The following is a 21,180-nucleotide window of genomic DNA, read 5'->3' as shown; positions in this document are numbered from 1 at the left end:
TCTCCAGCGATTTTACTGAATAAACTTGATAAGCTGATTTTCGTTGTTTTCTTTGCTTTGTTTAATTTTCGCAAGTTTTCCAGTGAAACAAGATGGCGTAGAACCCTCTTAAAAAGTTGGCTTTTTTCACTCTCTTGTTCTTACACGATCTTGTGTCGTTCGTTCATAAAGGATAATCGTAACAATAACGAGAGCTGTCATTCGGCCCCAGGTTATAGCATGCTAGGTTTGCCTTACCTAATAGTATGCAAATTCAAAAGGTGTAAATGCACGTTAATAAACGCTTGTGTTATATTTTAGATCTGGCAATATGTGGAAAAATGATATTCACTGAATGTACCTCTTAAAACAAGATGGTTCCCTTTCATACTTTACAGAGTGGTGCAAGGTGTATTGAATTTTCAAAAGTCGTGAATGTTTTACGGAAATAAAGTTTATTTTCTTAATTAGGTATTTAGCGCTGAAAATATTTATTGTGCATATATTGTGAAATATTAAACGTTTGTTTAATGATGCGGCGACGAAGCGAAAGAAAGAAATCTACTGATGTTTCGTCTCCTGCCCCGGCGTCGCGTCGTACGATTCGTCGGTCTCGCAAAACATCTGAAACTGCAAGTGAAAAGAGCGCACATCCCGAAATGTCACCAACGGGGGATGAAGCAGAAAAGGATACTCCCTCTGCGGATTGCCCCGTTGAACCCACAAATGAGGAATCGTCAGCTGAACCCGGTAGAAATCGTTCACGTAATCGTACACCGGTAAAGGATCGAAGCAGTCCCGCCAAACGCAAAGCTCAGAACACTATCGCTGACCTAAAAATCGAAGCTATCCCGGAAGAAAACAGCTCGATAAAAGAAGATAGCCCAAATGAAAGCAAACCAGGTGCAGATGTGACTGCAAGCAATGAACAAGCTCCAAAATCGGATATAGATGCACAAGCTGCTTCGTGCTCGTCAAGTCCGAAAACTAATGTTGATATTATGAAGCCATTAGATGTATTGGAAATACAAGCAGAGGAACAAGATGAAGAAAAGTTACAATCACAAGATGCATCAACTAAAAATGAAAATATGGTTGAAAACGTTGATAGTTCAAATAAAAATGAAGAAGAAAAGTCGAATAACGATGAAATAATAAACAAAGGATTTGAAGCGGGTAGCTCTGACGCTACAGATGATTTGAAAAATAATAAGACAGATTCTCAGTCACCTAAATGTGAAGTCACCAATTCCGACGAAAAAACAGATGCGGCAAAGGCGAATAAGCGAACCTGGATTACAAAGAGAACAGTTCAAAATCGGAGTCCACTGCTTGTGATTACCACTGAAACATTAAAACGTCCTGAAGGCGTACATCCTGCTCCAAAACTGAACTTAGGGTCCCCTGAAATACAAGAAGTAAACTCTGAACGCGAAGAAGGCGAACAGACACCTTCTCCAGAAAGAGAAACACACAAAATAAATACTATAAATAGTACTGAAAAACTTAACCGCAATCCAATAGAGCTATCTTCCGCACCAAAAACTATTAACAAAATAAATATAAAAGTTGAAAAACAGAGCCCGACAAGTAAAAAGCCTAGTAATGTACTATTCATTACAAATCTTGTCCGACCATTTACCGTGCTCCAGTTAAAAGGCTTGTTAGCTCGCACGGGAAAAATGGTGGAAGAGGGATTTTGGATTGATCGCATAAAATCAAAATGTTACGTACAATATGAAACTGAAGAGTATGCATTTGAAATTTGTTATTTTTGTTTTTGTCATACTAAAGTTAATTTTATTTTTAGTGAAGCCGTTGAAACCCGTCACGCATTACATGGAGTACGATGGCCAGTCTCTAACCCAAAATGCTTAATTGTAGAATTTGCAAGGAAGAGTGACTTGGATCGTGCTATTCAATCTACTAAAGAAGAACAATCCAATTTTGGTCAAGAAAGTCATAGAGATAATGTTCTTATCGGGATGGGTTGGAATAGGGATCGAAATGGCATAGATGAAAAGAGGGTAAGTGTAAAGGATTGCAATATTGCTTCATTAATAAAGTAAACATGTTTTTAAAATTATGGCCCTATTATATATAGCACCTGGTGTCTAGTTGCTGGCACTAAGTATTATGTATAGCGATTAATCTCAATATACAGAAAAGCACAGACAACATCCCAATTTCCTTTTTGATATGTACATTTCGAGGTAATTCGCAACTTTGCTCCAATGTGTTTAACAATTTATGTAAACAAATAACGAAATCGTCACAAGCGGGCAACAGAAAATTACGCTACTAGACTCAGTAGCCGACAGTCAGTAGCCAGTTGCTGCAGGTAATGCGAATTTTAAAATACTTAGGTCTCTTTTTATGCGGTTTTTCAAACCATTTTTCGCTGTAGCGATTTTGCTTTTTTGAGAGTTTTTATTACTTTTTTTTCATTTCGTAAGAGACAATGCTTCTGATAAATAATTTGTCTTTGTATTCTTACATAATTCATATACATATATTTTTTTGTTTTTGATTAAAATACGGATTGAATTTTATTTATTTGATTAATGCTCAGTTTTACATCGAATAATAAGTCTTGAAGTGAAATAAATATTTTTTTTTTGGTTAATATTGCCTCACTGGATTTTATGCCGTTTTTCAGAATTTTTTACATGGAGTATCTGAATTTATGCGGTTTTTGAAAATGCTGGAACGCATCCTCTGTTTTTGTATGAAAGTAAAGAACTTTTTATGCGGATTTTTTCTTTATTCGCCTTTCTGACTAACGCATGTACCGCAATAAAAAAGACCTAAGTGTATATGGTTGCCCATCGGCTATCAGCCATAAATAATAGGGCCATTAATATATATGTACATACAGTGATGGACAAAAGTCTACATACACCGCCTCTTGTCGTTGATTTGAAAGTACAAAAACTTTATTGAAAAATGTGTTGATACAGTTTTATTTGAAACCATAAATCTGGGCTTTGCGGTGGTAGAGCAGCCAATGCTTAACAATGTGTGCCATGTGCTTTCGATCGTTATCCTGTTGAAAGCTCCAACTTGCACCAAGCTCCATATTATCCACCGAAGGCTTCAAATTATGTTCCAGTAAAGATTTGTATTGATAACGATCCATATTACCCTCAATAAATGCTATTCTTCCAACTCCAGATGCCGCAACAGCCCCCCAAACCATTACGTTGCCACCACCATGCTTCACAGTTGATAATAAATTCTTCGGATTAAGTGCAGTATTTTTTTCCTCCAAACTTTTGCCCTTCCATCGCTGCCGAATATATTGAACTTTGACTCATCTGTAAACAAAACTTTTTGCCAAAAATCCATCTCCTTTTCTTTATGTGATTTCGCGAACTCCCAGCGAAGTGTACGGTTTTTTCAGAAATAAGAGGCTTTTTGCGTGGTGTTCTACTGTGGAAACCGTTATTGTTCAGAGTTTTTCGAATTGTTCTTGGGTGGACACACTTGTTTGATGTGCCTGTTATGTTCGGCTATTTTTGGAGCAGTAACTTTTGGACTTTTGTCCACTTCTTTGAGAATCAAGCTGATGTCTCTGCGAGATAGTTTCCTCGGGCGGCCTTTGCGTGGCCTATTTTCGGTAGAAACACTCTTTTCAAAGTTTTTTACAATGGTATGTACTGTTAGCCGACTCAAGTTAAAAATTTTTGAAATTTCACCATATGATTTGTTTTCTTTTCTGTGCTATATAACCAAATTTCTTACGTCAACTGATATTTCTTTTCGCGGAGCCATTGTTGATGCATAAGTCTTCAAACCACAACTAAATTCAATATCAGCAAAGCACCAAACATAGTAAAAGGAAACAAAAAAACAAACGGTAGTTTACCGTTATCACAACACAGCATACCAGTTTACAAGCTATGAACTTCGCTCTGTATGTACACTTTTGTCAACGCTGTTTCTGCGTTTTTTTACCATAACTTTATTTTATGTAAAAGAATGGATTTTTTTTTAGTTGATTGTGATAAGAAAATGGTTTCAAATAAAACTGTATCAACACATTTTTCAATAGAGTTTTTGTACTTTCAAATCAACGAAAAGAGGCGGTGTATGTTGACTTTTGTCTATCACTGTAGTTTAATCTAAGAGTTATGAAATAATGAAATATTAAAATTTTTTAAATTCAATTTTAAATGTACATATCTTTTAAATTGTTTGTGAAAACCATGGCGCAATAAGCAGGTGAAGTAATAAAACTTGCTTTACTTTCTGAAATTCGGCTGCCATATAGTCATGGCATGGTACAATAATTACAGATATTGTATTCCCAGAGAGCGCATATTCCGATCTACATTATTTGCAAAATATCATTGTTGCCCACACTAAAAGGTTTACTGTAACGGAAAAGGGATATTTCTATACACCATATACCAACGGTGGGCAATCGCGGCTCTTTGAGCCAAATGCGGCTCTTTTCTTAGCAAAGTGCGGCTTTTTTTAACCGACTTCCAAAAAAGGAAGAGGTTATCAGTTCGCCGGAATATTTTTTTTTATGTATGTTACCGCATAACTTTGGACCACGTCAACCGATTTCGATAATTCTTTTTGCATCGGAAAGGTAGTGTCTCAGAGGTGCTCCCATACTAATCTAATTTAGATCCGATCATTGGATCATGAAATATATACATATATATATATTTTTTAAAGTCGGTTTCTTTATTGCTAAAAATTACTTGTAATTTTCTTTATGCTTAGATCATTGTGGCTCGTTTCACTATTGAAAATACTTATTTCTTTGCTGGATATTCTTTTTTATTGTCTTAATTTTTTATTTTTAACGACTTCCAAAAAAGGAGGAGGTTATCAGTTCGTCGGAATAATTTTTTTTTATGTATGTTACCGTATAACTTTGGACCACGTCAACCGATTTAGATAATTCTTTTTGCATCGGAAAGGTAGTGTCTCAGAGGTGGTCCCATACTAATCTAATTCAGGTCCGATCATTGGATCATGAAATATATATACAAATATATATATATATGATTTTTTGTATTCGGTTTTTTTTTGCTAAAAATTACTTGTATCCTTTTTATATACACATACGCAAATTGAGATCGAACATTACCTGCAATTCGGAGAATGACCGATATGATGGAACATTTGCAAACTTGAATTTGTCTCTACAAGGAGAGAATAAAAATCTTTTTGATTTGTCGCAAATTATTTTAAGTTTCGAAGCTAAACTACGTCTTTTTATTCATGATCTCCATGTCTAGAAAAAAATATTGCACATGATTTAAAAACAGATTTTGAATAAAGGTTTGCCGATTTGAAATTATTTAAATGTACGTTTGCATACTTCATACACACCCTTTTATGTAACTTAATTGAGAATGAATTTACATACAATATCCGAAATACCCCTTTTTAAGAAAAGCGAAAGAAGAAAAGTTGGAGTTTTTGGAATTGAAAGAAGATACTGGAAATGCAACATAAAGCTTTACCATTGCTTGAATTCCGGCAACAAGTACCAGATTTAAAATATCCGCTGTTGAAAATTGAAAGAGCAAAGTGACATTTCATTTTGAGAGGAAGCTGTTAGTTTCTGCTGAAAAAATTTTTGCCAACAAGAAAACAGCTGATCGAAAACAGCTGGTTGGAATTTACGCAAATCCCTAAATTGAATTTGATAGTTTGAAAGTTAAAATAGTAAAATGCGACTAATTAAACTTGTAAGAAGGAAGTAATTATTCACTGAGCTAAAAGCACAATGGTTTTTTCAACCTAGTTATGGTTTGATTTTTTCATGGTCAATAAGCCGATTGTAAGGAATGTGGTTCAAGTTGAACATTCGCTTGCTGTTATTTGTTGGCTTCAGTACGAATGTCGTCAGTGCGATACAAAATTTTTATTTTTTTTTCTGTTTTCGTTTTTTTTTTTTTAATTACGAAAAAGCTTCTGTGAAGTGCAGAACCAAATCAAACGACGAAGAAAATTGAGTTTAACCTGCTGCAGTAGCCAGAGCGAAGTTGGGCTATTGTCGTTCGTGTCTCCCGAGGCAGATGAAGCTCCGTCTCGTCTATATCCGGTGGTGGTGTGCCTAGAACGGCATTCACAGGTCTAGAATCTCACTGACTCCCTGTGAATGCCGTTCAGGGCCTCGGTTGCTTGATGAACCTCTGGACTTCGTCCGTCAGTTCATATAGATGCCTCCTGACGTGCCTAGGCCAGGGCTCCTCTGCAAGCAGCTGTCTGTTTGGGTGGCCACTTCAGTGGCTCTCGATCAGAAACTGCTTGCAGAGCATTATGTTGTGCTCCTTTATGGGGAGCATTTGTGCCTCGTTGTGGAGGTGATGTTCTGGCGACATCAGGAGGCATCCTGACGCTGTCCTGAGTGCGGTGTTCTGTACAGTCTGTAGCTTCGTCCACTGCGCCCTACTAGTCCCCGGCGACCACACTGGTGCTGCGTAGCTTAAAACCGGCCGGCCTATTGCCTTTTATGTTGCCAGCAAAGTTTCTTTGTCTTTGCCCCAAGTACTGCCGGCTAGCGACTTGAGTACCTGGTTGCGGCTCTGTACTTTATTGACAATAGCGGTTGCGTGCGCAGAGAAGGAGAGCAGGCTGTCGAATGTTACTCCGAGTATTTTGGGATTATTCACCGTCGGAATTGGTGTGTCATCGACGTGAATTCCCAGCGGTAGCCTGACCTCCAGGTTGTGAACAGGGTCGCAGAGGATTTTGTAGGGGAGAGGGCTAGACACTTTGCAGTGAAGAAGCGAGAAAGTTCGGAGAGAAAGTTCATCTGCCTCGGGAGACACGAACGACAATAGCCCAACTTCGCTCTGGCTACTGCAGCAGGTTAAACTCTTTTCTAAGTAGATTGAATGAGGATGTGCCAAATGAGTGTCCGGCATGCGGAGAGACCCCACATGACTCGAAACATCTCTTCGCATGCCCGGAAAACCCGACAACCCTAACGGCTTTGTCCTTGTGGATCGACCCGATAGAGGCTGCACGCTTCCTAAGGCTGCCGTTAGTGGAACTTGACGACAACGACTGAGATATCAACCGATCTGGGCGGAGTTGTTGTAGCCGCTACAACAACAACAACAACGAAGTAAATTGATTCAACTTGGAACATTTAAAGGCACATTTATAGAGCAGCTGTAGCTGAGTGTGTAGAGATGCTTCTGTTGTTGCAGAGGCAACATGTTAAAATGATAATACAAAATTTTGTTTTGTATCTCCAACCAAAAGTTTGGTTAATGTAAATTAAATTGTGGTTAATATTACCAAATCATTGTTGAAAATACCCTGTAGTCAAATGAACTAGTTGTAAACTACCTCACAACTAGTATGAACCGCATGCCTAACTAGTCAGCCAACTATCTTTTTTCCATGCAATCAACTGGTATTTTTAACATGGGGATGTCCTATGAGATGGCAATTGTTAGATTTCGGTCAGAAATATACCAGTCTCATACTAGTTCACAACAGACAGAAAAATGCTAGGCTAATTATGGACCAAAATCACTACTTTGGGAGTCAAAAAATAAAATAAATTCATGAATATACAATAAAAAAAAAATACTATATTTTTATCTTTTTTAATAATATTGAATATGCAAAAGGAAACATTTTAGTAAAAAATAAAATGAATTCTTTTGATCATTTTTGAGGTAACTAAAATAAAAAGAAAAGTTTTCATTAAAATAAATTAAATTCATTAACTTTGCACATTTCAGTCTATTATTTTTAAAAATTTATAAAAGTAATAATTAATGTTTAAAATTTGAGATTTGGATAAGAATAAAATAAATAAATAATTCAAGCAGTTATTAAATATTCTTAATTTTTGTCTATAGTTTGGCTTGTTGATTGGTAATAGAAATTTATCAAATCAAATTTTTTAATCGTGTAAATAAAAAAAGTCATAGATAATTGAAAATGATCAAAAATAACAAAATAGTGAGTAATTAATGAATTAATTAACATTTTGTTTAAGTAATTAATTATTACTTATTAAAAAGGTGGTAATAACGGTATTTGATCATTGAACGGTTATCCAAAAAAACATGCTTTAATTAAAAATCATTATGAATATTAATCATTATTTAACAGGACTGGTATAATTGAATACGTATTCGATTTAATGGCTTACAATATACCAAAATAAAAGTTATAATATTTTGTGTACTTTATTGTATTAAATTGTCGAAGTCAAATAAAACGGCATGAATAAATCATTTTGTACTTGGGATAAGTCTGGTCATTTTCGAACTATTTCGGTCTCTGTCAGGAAATTCTAGTTGTAAACTAGTATTTTTCCTGACTAGTTTTGGATTTCACTGCAGGGTAACAACCAAGCATTGTTAATATTAACCAAAAGTTACGTTGATTCCTTTTCAAGTTTGAATTTGGTAAAATTAACCATTTTTTGATTGATTTTTCTCTCAGTGTTCGTTTAGTCAGTGAACTGTGTCATGATAAGGTTTCGGGATTTGTTTTCTTACATTGTCAATTTTATACTTTTGAATGTAAACAAAATTTCTAAAATGTGTTCGTCTAACTTACAAGTTTCTGCAAATATTCTATTTCGCCGGAACTTTCTTGTTGGACATTTTTTACTGGAGATTTTGAGCGAACGTACCTATTGACTAACCAACATTTAACAGAACGGTTACGAGCGGCTTTTACTGACGTAAAACCAGATTTTGAAAATTTGGCCAAAGAGATCTTTTGAATTTTCCTTAATATTTATCTCACGTACATTAGAATTATAACAAAATTAATGTTTTTCATTTCTAATAATTTTATGTAAAAAATAAATTTTTTTTTGTGTGGCTCTTTGTATCATTTAGAATTTAGATGTGGCTCTTTTCGGCCTCGGCCTTGCCCACCCCTGCCATATACCATATATGTCCACGTATTTTTTTAAACAAACCATCTTGCAGAGAACTTATTTAATTTGCAAAAGCCGATAAATAAACATTTGCTTAGTAAACAAATCAAACCTATTTATTGCTCACGTTGAAGGCGAATTTATATAAGGTGGTGTTACTAGCTCAGCTGATTTTGTGTATGTGTTTCGCCGCACGGCTTCTGAATCAAATTGAAAAATTTTGCTTGAATTTCTACACACACTCTTATAGATTTTGACAGTTTATGCCGCCAAAGCAAAAACAAAATACATGTAAACTTTTGTTTTTGTACTCCTGCTATCACCTTACATTAATTCGCCTTGCTCACGTTATTTCAAACGTTTTTTTGTTTGGAAAAATTAAAATTAATTGAGCAAAGCCAACTTAAAGTAAAAGAATCATGACTTCATGGTACAACTTTTGCAGGTGTTGTTTTCCCAGAGAGTTTTAATTCACATCGAAATTCGTGCTCCCTTATAGTCTAGTTTAGAGGCAAAGTGCCTCCCAGGAGCCTCTTGCACTTAGGAGCTGGCTTGGCACATTTAGGAGGTAGATGAGGGGTAACATCAAGAACCAGCATGAAGGGGGAGAAGAGCGTATTTAAATTTACCGCCAAACAATATTATGTGTATACATGGTACAATAATTACAGGTATTGTCTTCCCAGAGAGCGCATATTCCGATCTGCCCTATTTAAAAAAATATCATTGTTGCCCACACTGAAAGGTTCACTGCTAGTTAAAAAGGGATATTTCCATACCCCATATACCTTCGGTGACCATCCGTTCGGTTTTTTGCAGGACCGTACTGTTTTTTAAAAGTCTGTCCTGCGCAGTTTTTCGAAACAGAAAACCCCCAAAATGTACTGATTTTTCCCAAGTGTCCTGCATTTGTCCCGCATTTTCTTCGATATTTTAAAATTCACCTTTCCTAATCGAAATAAAAGCAGCTGGTTTTGAAGGTTCAACCAGTCAATGTGTTCTAAATTTTGTACGGTTATGGACAATGGATGACGAGAAAATGAAGACCAGCGTCAAATATATCAATAACACTGTCCTACAAATTGTGTGGTAATCGCTTAAGAAAAAAAAAATGTTTTCCAAGCCAATTTTTTTTTCAAACAAGCGTTTTCGTAATTTATTCGAAAAACGTGTTTTTGGTACAAAAAATTAAAATGCTAAAAATTATTCAATCAACATAAGCGACCTATAGTTCTCTTACAAAAATATATTTGCCGATTTTGATGAAAATTTGCCGAAAAGCTCCTTAAACTACCCTATAGAAAATTATTACTGTTACAAGCGACCAAAATCGAAAAAAGTAAAATTTCAATCATTTTCTTTTTACAGTAAATGAAAATCTGATGAGAAATGTAGATGTTACGGAACACAATCTGCACAAATTATATACTTTTGCAAAGGGCCCATCAATACCTTTCGAGATTTAGGTCGTTTCATGTGATATTGACGATTAACTGAAAAAAGTACTAAAAATACGTTTTTCGAACAAATCTCGAAAACACTTCTTTGAAACCATGGGTATTATTTTCGTGTTCAACGACCCAAAGTTTGCCTAAAAAATTTGCTTTACAGAGGTTCATATTTCGTTTAAAGTAAAATGTAATATGCCTTATTATAATTTTGTAAATATTCATTACAAAAAGATTAATACCAATGAAGCAAATGTGATTTATGTTTAAAGTTTGAAATTGCATTAATAATTAAGAAATATACACTCGTTGTTATTTGAAAGCGCACCCTTTTAATAGTTACTAGTTACGGTTTTCCTTTTGTTTGTTTAATATTCATTAATTTTTTATAAAAAAATATAGCATATTCTACGTCTAAATCCGATTTTAAAAATTTTTGAAAAAAAAACAGGGGCGACAATTTTGTTTTGTTGACGGTGCTGCGCATTTTCTTCCATGTAAAAATTTTGTCCTGCATTTTCAAAATATATTTGTGGTCACCGTACATATACCATATATGTACACGTATTTTTTTAAACAAACCATCTTGCATAGCACTTATCTAATTTGCTAAAGCCGGTAAAAAACATTTGCTTGTAAATAAATTCAAAATTTTTATAGCTCATTTCATTACAAACGTTTTTCCTTTTGTTTTGAAAAATTATAAAAATTAAATTGAGCGAAAACAAAAAGCAGAGCCAAATAAAAGTAAAAGAATAAACATTGAACTGCGTCAAAATGAAAATAAGGGAGCACGAATTTCGGTGTGAAGCAAAACTCTCCGGGAAGTCAATATCTGTAATTATTGTACCATGATGTGTATACATGTTTAGAAGCCACATGCGCTCTCTCGGAAGACAATACCTGTAATAATTGTACACGGTATGTCAAATTTTAAAGGAAAAATTTCAAATAAGGCAGTGTCAAAATCTTTCTTTTCGCTCTAATTACTTCAGCTGGTATAATTCCCCCATGTGTGAACACTGCAAAAGATACATTTTCTTGAATTGCAATGAATTTTCATTTCGTAAAATTATGTGGTTGAGCTTTAGTAGCTTCACCTAATTGAATTTCTACATGACAGAATCTTCATTATATCTTTCCTGGGTGCAAAATTTACTACAACTAAAAGTCTCTGATCAACCGGCAGAAGGAAACTAGAGTTGGGTTAATTCCGAATTTTTTCAATTAACCTTGTTTTTAATTTTCGATACTTTCACTCTTTTTAATGATGTGGCTCTTTTCAATTACATCGTTTTGCTTGTTCATGAATGTCATACTTAATCATGACACAAATATTTAAAGGCAGTTTCACTTATGCTAAGCGCATAGTGGAGCGGCGAGCAAAGAGCATCGAGCAAATCGTCGATTTCAAACTTCGTATATACTTACAAGTATTGAATCCTCTGCCCCTTTTTGTCTATTTTCTTTCTAACAACGGTTGTGCATGCCAAACAGCGGACGTGCCTGCCAAACTGAAAAGCATGATGGCGGCAGTGTTTGACAGGCACGTTCGACGACGCGAACGGCATTAGAATGAAAGAAGTGGAGGATAGATGACATGAGAATGAAAGAATTATGAAATAGCAGTATGTCGAACCTAAAACGAATATGAAAAATATGACAATGCAAATGAAGTTAATATAAAAGAAATGTAAAATAGCGAAAAGTGGAAGGAGAAGAAATAGATGACAAGCACGTATTAGAGTGTTTCGTGCGACAAAAAGGGTAGCAGTGTTGCGCCATTAAATATCTAAATTTTTTTTTTTAAATTTACTCCTATATGCTTTTTTATTTAGTTGGCATACATATTTCGCCAACCAAAAAATATCAACATATACATATACCATTACGCTGCAAGATTTATTTATTAAAACGGTATATGCTCATGGCCTTATTCATAAAAAATAAAATATATTTAAATATCTCTATACAGTGACATTTTTATAAAAAAATCGATTTCTTAATTTTTTATGAATTTGGGTATAATAAATATTTAACTTAACTTTGTGTGCACCTATCTCTTCCTGTTTATTACTTTTAAAAATTTTATTTTCTTTAATAGTCCATTAACTGAGTTACACCTTACCTTTTTACAACGGTCTTTAAGCATTTTTTGCTCAAATTGAAAAAATTCCCTGCTTCTCACACTTCTCACACTTCTCTCATTCTTTTTTATCGTTGTTATTATTCTTTTGACATCTAATTGGCTTTGTTTTTTTTCGCACAGAAATGTCATCGCCGCGAGGACGGCGCAATCTTTTATTCTATCATTCTTGCCCAATATGCATGCTGATCTAACTGGCAGCTAAGAGTATTCATTAAAATCGTGTAAATTTCTTATTATTATTTTATTTTCTTTAATAGTCCATTAACTGAGTTACACCTTACCTTTTTACAACGGTCTTTAAGCATTTTTTGCTCAAATTGAAAACATTCCCTGCTTCTCACACTTCTTTCATTCTTTTTTATCGTTGTTATTATTCTTTTCACATCTAATAGGCTTTGTTTTTTTTGCACAGAAATGTCATCGCCGCGAGGACGGCGCAATCTTGTATTCTATCATTCTTGCCCAATATGCATGTTGATCTAACTGGCAGCTAAGAGTATTCATTAAAATCGTGTAAATTTCTTATTACTCTACATATATTTTTTAATATAAACTGACTTTTAATTCTAAAATAATTAGTCTCAAGATTTATTAAAAATTTGTGTTCAAAAGATACGTTTCAAAGCATAGAAATTTTGATGCAAAGTTTATGCGAACGATTATCCGCAATATTTGTCATACAAATTTATCATCTTACTTGTCAGTAAGTTTTTGAAGTATTTTAACTTTTGTTTTTATACACATATACATGTGATACCATTTTTGTTTTCAGGGGGCAATTAATGTTCTGTGAAAACGTGAAGTGAAAACATTTTTCATCACTTCACATAAAATTACGATTTAGTCTGCGCACCCACCACTAACCCGAATATTTAGTTGTGTCGTGGGCACCTTCATCCCAACCTGACTAGATAGTTAGCGCCTGATAAAGTCCGTAGAGTGCGGAGGCTGTTATGACCCACTTATGATTTCCAAATTATTTTTACTTACAATAAAATAAAAAATTAAAATATAAATTTTGCAAAAAAAACGTATATCTTTTATTTATGTATGAAATTTTGACCAGTTTTGGGTTTCTTTTGTTTGTTTAATATTTATAATCTATACATAGTATAAAGAAAAGTCGAGATTCTTTGTACGCGGTAATCTCGAAAACTACTGAGCGGATTTCGACGAGATTTTCTCTAATATATTCTGTATCGATAGGAGAGTGACCTTTTTAATTTAGAATTTTAATAGGATTGCCACTTGTTAAGCAAATTATTTTATTAAATTCTAATAAGTGTAGACGTCAGTTGTGCACCGTCACCGTCAAATTAAAAGACTTAGCCTCTAGATGTGTAATAATGTATTATTTTTTTGAGTAGGGCTGCCACCTGTTTAAAAACTACAAGATCTTCACCAACCGTTGGATAAAAAAATGAGATATCAAATGAAAGTGCATGGCCTTCGCATGTACAAAAACTTCAAGTTTTTTTAGTAGGGTTGCCACCTATTTAAAATCACCATCTTCTATACATAGTACAAAGGAAAGGCGAGATATTTCAACCACGCTACTGAACGGATTTAGACAAGATTTTTTATGTATATAATAAATACATAAATGTACAGACATATACATACATTCAGCGCATGGCGAAGCCTCGCGCATCTGTGACCGGCTAGTTTTCTTATAAAAGTATAGCGCATTATATAACCAACACCACATAAATCCACATTTTAAACTTCGTACAAAAATTATAAAAACTCAACAAACATTATACCCATATACACTGCCGGGACAAAGTATTGGCACAGCAAATTTTTCACAATATATACAACAATTTTTATTCTAATATTTCTCCGCAAATTTTGTATTAAAATATGGTTCGTTCTGTAACAAAAAACAAAAAAAAATTATTCCTACACTTTGTGGAAAACTCGCGAAAATTCAGCAAATTTTCAACTTCCTAATCAGATTTTTTTGAGTATACAGTTTTTCAGCCCATTAAATTCTAGTAAAAAAATTTAAGTTCGGAATTAGTCAAAAATCGCATTGATTTTTGAGATTTTTTTGTTGAAGGTGTTTTGCATTTTTTCCATATAAAGTATTTTCGAAAAAAAAAATGTATGTATGGAAGAGACTGCGTGAAAAAATTGGCAAAAATCAACGGTAATTCCTAGCTACTTATAACTGACGCTTTATTATAATAAAATTTATTGGGCTACAAATCTGCATACTCAAATTCAAGAAGTCTCCGTTGAAAAGTTGAAAATTTGCTGAATTTTCGCGAGTTTTGCACAAAGTTTGGGAATTATTTGTCAATGTTATTTTTAATATCTTTTTTGTTATAAAATGAACCATATATTTATACAAAATTAGCGGAAAAATATTAAAATAAAAATTGTTGCATATATTGTCAAAAATTTGCGCTTGTGTTAGTATAAATATATCCCAGTAGCGAAAATGGCCCCGGTGACATCGTCACTAATGAGGATTTAGTGACATCGTCGCACTTGCTGTGAATCCTAAACGACATATAGCTGACAATGACACTGGTGACAATGTCATGCAGGTGTACTATCAAAGACTTATAACAGACAATGTCTTGCAGCGGTCACTTATAAAAAGTCCATTGCAAGATACTGTCGCTTGAATGTCATCAACGACGAAATTACCATTTATATGAAAAAGTCATGAACGACTTCCATGTAAACGGAATAAATAAACAACCAAAAATTTCTCACAGAAAGTGATTGGTGCAAGCTTTATCACAAAGCGGATTTGAATAAGCAGCAAGAGATGTACAAGTTACACTTGAGGCGATCACTGTAACCACTCTTAAAAGATATGTTTACTGCGAGATTGCGTGCCTTCCTTTCCAGCGCCTTAGCCGAGCATGCGTCTGCCCGCTTTCCTCGATACGGCTCGTTTTCAAGTAGGACAACATTTCATTTTCCTTACTTTTTTGCTTCTACAAACAGCACAGTTAACTCCCTTACAAAAGCTTTGCACTCACACACGAACCCACACACAGTGCCTTGCTAAGGGAGCCGATATTGTCAAGAGGGAGCGAGAAAACTGTTTTCTGAGCAAACCTTTTATTAGTTGCGTTCCTTATCTCCCAGAAATAGTCAGAAAAAGTCCGAAGTAGTCAGATTTAGTCCAAAAAGCGTTCCTTTACTCGAAAATAACAGCAAAAATGAGAGAGCAACACTCAGTGAGAGTGACTCTCTTCAGTGCGAAGTAGTCGGATTTAGTCAGAAGAATTTTCGCGCACTTGGGCGCACTTTGACATTAGTTGGCCAGAGATCTGGGTCTAAAATCACGCTAAATGCTTCCGGCGAAACACCGAGCTTAAAGTTAATCTTCCGCAATGAATTAATATCAGCATTCTTTTTAACTAGTTTAAAGCAGGCCATTTGGCTTCGATTAATATTTGAGTTTTTCGAAACATAAGATATGATATCATCTTCGGAAAGGGTATTCTTGAATGAGGATAAATGAACCCATTTCTTTGACGGAACAACGTCCAAGTCGGAGCTGGTCTTACGACCAACCACCACATCATCGGCCTTCCTTTGGCTATTGCTTCTTCTACTTGTTGCAGTTGACCATTTTGCATGTTAGGTTACATTAGCAGCACCACCAATATTCGGCAGAGCCTGAGAACCTTCGCTTACGCTCGGAGCAAGACCAGAGTGTGAAGTAGCACCCGCAGTCAAAGAGCTGTTGATCAAATTATTATTATTGGCAGCAGCAGCATCAAAGGTTGAAGAGGTAGCAGCGGTAAAACCAATACGCGCGTTGGACAGAGAACTCTCGCAGACCCGATTGATACTGTTGGCATTCGCAGCAGCAGCAGCAGCGGCATATGTGGGAGAGGCAGCAGCTATAGAAGTTGATAACATGTATGTGTTGGTAGCAACAGCTGAAGAAGTAGGAGCAGGCAAGTTAGCGGGCGAATCAAAACGGACATTAGACAGAGCATTTTCATCAACGCGATCGATATTATTTACATAGGAGCATGCATTAACGCATGAGTCTTTTAATTGAGTATTAAGATGGTTGATAGCAGTAACTATCTCTTCCTGATGAAGTTGGTTCTTTAATGCACGAAGTTCAGACTCCAAGCATTCCATTTTAAGAATTCAGCTCTTAACATCATAGAGTGCATTAACCAATGTAATGACTCGAACATTTTCGGCTCTTAGAGCAACGATCTCTTTAAACACAGAATCTAAAAGTATTTGTTGTTTATCAGCAGCAATGTAGGCATTCGAGCTTTTAGATTTGACAGTTTGCGAAGGAGAAATAGCTTTAAGAGATTTTTGTTGATTTGGAATATCGGCCTTGCTTTTCGCACCGCATTCGTCGCTTGTCAGGTACAGATTTTTAGAGCCAGAAGCAACGACACTATCGTCAAGCACAACACGGAAATTAAATTAACGGAACTTAAAGAATACGCAAAAAGTGATAATAATCTAAAAAGTCAAAGAAGTGAATTGAAATTGGAAGGAGGCAAAAAATAGTTGATATAGTAAGTGTTTATCGTGCTTGTGCTTGTATGAATGTGTTTTGTACATACATTTCTATTCTTATTTGACGTTAGTTTTGTTGTTGCCATTGTTTGTACTAAAAATTTGGTTGTTTGGGTTCCTTTACTTTTTCCTGTTATTCTCTTTTAGTGAGCGCATTTTGCTTACGCTCTGGGATTTTGACATTTTTCAGTCCAAAAAGATAAGGAATGAACCTATTATTAAATCATGCATTGGCTGGTTGGTTTTCTCGTTCTAGCATTATGGCTGAGTTCCAAGTTGGCATATTGCAGAGCATCCGCCTCTTTTATTTCTAAGCTATAAATGATGGAAATGACCAATTTGCTCAACTGAGTTCCAATTCGGCATTTGAACATAGTTGCGCATATTGGACATTTCCATGAGTTATTGTATAGAAATAAAAGAGGCTGGTGCTTTGCAATATACCCACTTACAACTTAGCCTATATATCTGCACTAGGGTGCAAAAAGTAAAGTCGGAATTTTTGTGCCTCCCCCTCTATACCGAAAAAAGTATACCCTTATTTTTTTATTTTGAAATCAAAAAATATTTAGAGGTCGCTCAAAGCGCCCAAAGTTTTCCATGTACTTTATATGGGGAAAAAACAACTTTTCGTAGAAATGGTATGGGTTGGTTTAAGTGGATTGTCACTCAGGTGACAAGCAATTAGCAAGTTTGCCACTTTGATTCCACAACTCGGGCAACCTACAGCCATTTGGCGGCTTTAATAAATTTCAGTACGTCATACGGAGAGAGGCAGCTGCACTCTGAAATATTCTGCAGGAATGGTTTGCCGAGTGTCTTTAGCCTCATACTTGCGAGGGCTGGACACTCGCACAGCAAGTGTTCGACTGTCTCATTTGAGCCCGGGTCGTCGCAGCTGCGACAGAACCTATTGAAGGGCAGTCCTATCCTTTCGGCGTGTTCCCCAACGGGCCAGTGCCCCGTGCACACCGCAGTAAGTTTGTAGGCATTTTGCTCATTCCTAAGAGAGCTTTGGTTTTGAGTGGGTCGTAGGACACCCAGAACTGCCGGGCAATTCTGTAGGATCCTGTGCAGTTCTACCTCTGCATGGCCTTCGAATGATAAATTTCGGTAATTTTTGTCTTAATCTCCCTGAGCGAGGCGCCCATGTCCACCGCGTGGGACACATCCAGTGCGGAGCCGCTCCTTGCTAGTTCGCCGCTGCCTCGTTTCCGTAGATGCCCCTATGTCCCGGGACCAGAAATGGTATAGAATAGTTGAAAATTAATATTTTTGTACCAGAAAACTCTATTTATCTGCAGGAGATTCCCAATAATAATACCCAATTGTTTATTTAACCATTTTTTTATCGCAACTATAATTTATAGGTCCGCCAAAAACCCACAAAAGCCCAGAAAATGCAATGGGGTGACCAATAAAAAATCGTTAGTATTAAAAAAAAATGGTTAAGTAAACAATTGGGTATTATTATTGAAAGTCTCCTGAATTTTGCTCATATAAAAATACATGGAAAACTTTGAGCGCTTTGAGCGACCTCTAAATATTTTTTGATTTCAAAAAAAAAAAAAATAGGGGTATACCTTTTGTAATTGTAATGTTAACCTTATGGGGAAACCAAAATATTTTCATCAATAACTTTTTAAATAGCCTGGCTAACGATATGGGAGTTTCACATACACATGGAATAGTTGTTGCAGAAAACGATAGCATATATAACTTAATTCTTCCTTAAGTCGACTTAGGCTTAGTTACTGCTGTTTTTTGTTTTAATAATTGCCATTTTACCTAATTTTTCCATCGGCAGGCACGAACATCATGTTCAACACAGAAACAATGAGAACGAATTTCACATACATTGTTGTATTTTAGCGCAAAACGATATGTTTCACAAATATTTTAAATGATTACCTGGAACATGCACATTTATCGTTATTATTCGAAAATAAAGACATGCCATGTATTTTATATTTCTTATTCAATTCAATTCAATTTCTTAATCAGTTCAAAAGGATGAAATAAATTTTTCTAGAATATTTCTCAATTTACATTTCAAAGTTTTTTTTTGAAACTTTAATGCAATCCCGTGCGGAGAATGAGAGAATTGAAAATCAGGTGATCCCAGCTGTTTTTAAATGTAAACAAACAAAAGGAGCTTTTAGTGTGGTCCATATGAAAGATTAGTTATTAAAACATATAAGAAGCCAAGTAGGGGTTCAACTTACTCACGTTTTATCTTAGGATAGAAGAAAATGCCTAGCACCGTCAGCTAAAAAAAGTATTAAAAATCAACGCGATTTCCTAGCGTCTAGAAATTTTCACTTTTACCTAATTTAATTTGATGGGACGGAGCTATTTGGTTTTGTGGCTATTGTTGCGACAATTTTGTCAGAGTGACAAGTGTCAGCAAAATTGTCGACAATCTATTATATAATACGCGAAGGTATTTTTTTTGTGGCATAAAATATCTGTACCGTTCGTCCGATTTTAAAAAATGAGATGTCGAATTAAAGCGCTTAGTCTGTAGATGTGCAATAAGGTTTTACTTTGCATTCAAATGATTTAATAATCAATGCCATCAGACCCACACCGTTCGTTCGATTTTCAAAAATGAGGTGTCAAATTAAAGGGCTCTGACTTTAGGTGTGCAATAAGGTTTAACTTTGTCGAAAAGAGTTTGCAACCTTTTAAAAAATTAAGTTCAAAATAATACGCGATGGCATTTTTTGTTCCGCATAAAAGATCTGCTCCGTTCGTTCGACTTTCAAAAATGGGGTGTCAAATTAAAGCGCTTGGTCTGTAGATTGGCTAACTGGTTTTATTTTATCGAAAGGAGTTGCTACCTGCAAAACAAATATACTCAAATTATTTAATAATCAGTGCTATCAGATCAGCACCGTTCGTTCGATTTTCAAAAGTTAGGTGTCAAATTAAACAATGTGGTTTCACTTTTTCGAAAAGAGTTGCCACCTTTAAAAAAATTAAGTTGAAATTATTTAGAAAGTTAAACCAATTATTACAAAATGGTTGTCGATCGAAACGGGTTTAAAAGCTTTGTCTTTTAACTTTACTGGAGGGTTGCCATCTGTTTAAAAAATTAAATTAAATTTAAATTAAGGGAATTAGGTAACGGACATACATCACCATTTGAGTGCTAGGCGAAAAGATTTTAAGAAGACAATAGTATGTAAATATTTTGAAGAGGGTTGCCACCTGTTTCAAAAGTCGATTTTAGTTAAATTAATATTAAAACATGTCAAACAAAAGAAAGTTAAGAAATCTTTAGTTTCAACACTAACAATATTTTTGAGGTGTTTACAGAAGGATGTCATCTGTATAAGAAGTTAAATTTAAATTATTTAATAAGCTAAGTACGGTGAAACCCGCTTAAGAACCCCCCCCCCCCCCCCCGCTTAAGTACCTAAGCCGCTTAAGTTCCCAACATTTTAAGGCACCATGAATTTTTTAATGTATTCTGAATAAAATCCCTCTTTTAAGTACCTCCCCGCTTATGTACCCAACCCGCCTAAGTACGTACATTTTTCGTACCCCATAAACCATTTTACTTATAATTTTCCCCTTTTAAGTGCCTTTTTTAAATTTCTTCAAACATTTACATATTTTGAAATTCAGTGGCAGGGCTACACAACTTTGGAAAAAAAATTCTAAAAAATCAACGGTAATTTTAGCCACTTGAAACCTGCGCATTATTACACTAAAATTGAATGGGCTATAAAACTGTATACTCATAAAAAAATTTTAACACTTCTGAAAAACAAGTTTGAAATTTTGGTGAATTTTTTTTCAGTGTTCGGCAAATTTTTAAGCTTATATTTTAAGTTTCTATGGTTTTTGTTAGGGAATGAATTTTTTTTAATTGAAAAATTTTAAAAATTAAAAAATAAACATAAGTGGCAAACAATATAATTTGAATTTGGTCCAAAATGATATGCTCTGTTGTATGTATGTATAAATATGTATTATCAATGCCTTTTTAATTTAATTTTTATGAAAATGACATAACATTGCTTTATCTGTTTTTTATGTGTTTACGTGCTTAAATAATGCTACGATCTTGGTTTTAAATTACGTCGAGGTACTTAAGCGGGTTCTTTTAAGTATCCAACCCGCTTAAGTACCTCAAAAAGCTGTAATTTTTCGTGAGGTACTTAAGGGGGTTTTACGGTAAATGATTAAAA

At 34.9% G+C, this 21,180-nt stretch overlaps 1 protein-coding gene across 2 annotated transcripts in view; it reads left to right on the top strand.

The window, feature by feature from the left end:
* The first annotated feature begins 347 nt into the window (after window positions 1–347).
* The window catches only part of LOC118735376 (apoptotic chromatin condensation inducer in the nucleus), a 68,453-nt gene continuing 47,620 nt past the window's right edge, over window positions 348–21,180 (top strand). For both annotated transcript variants that reach the window (XM_036465096.1, XM_036465095.1), the window contains exons 1-2: window positions 348–1,729; window positions 1,790–2,006. In XM_036465096.1, the coding sequence (XP_036320989.1) occupies window positions 510–1,729; window positions 1,790–2,006 (1,437 nt within the window). In that variant the 5' untranslated portion in view covers window positions 348–509. The remainder of the gene's footprint in view (window positions 1,730–1,789; window positions 2,007–21,180) is intronic.

Source organism: Rhagoletis pomonella, unplaced genomic scaffold (genome assembly GCF_013731165.1).
Source record: "Rhagoletis pomonella isolate Grant_MI unplaced genomic scaffold, Rhpom_1.0 Rhpom_scaffold_00003, whole genome shotgun sequence".
Classification (NCBI taxonomy): domain Eukaryota; kingdom Metazoa; phylum Arthropoda; class Insecta; order Diptera; family Tephritidae; genus Rhagoletis; species Rhagoletis pomonella.
Note: the sequence above shows the minus strand (reverse complement) of the source record. Positions and strands in the feature narration are given on the sequence as shown.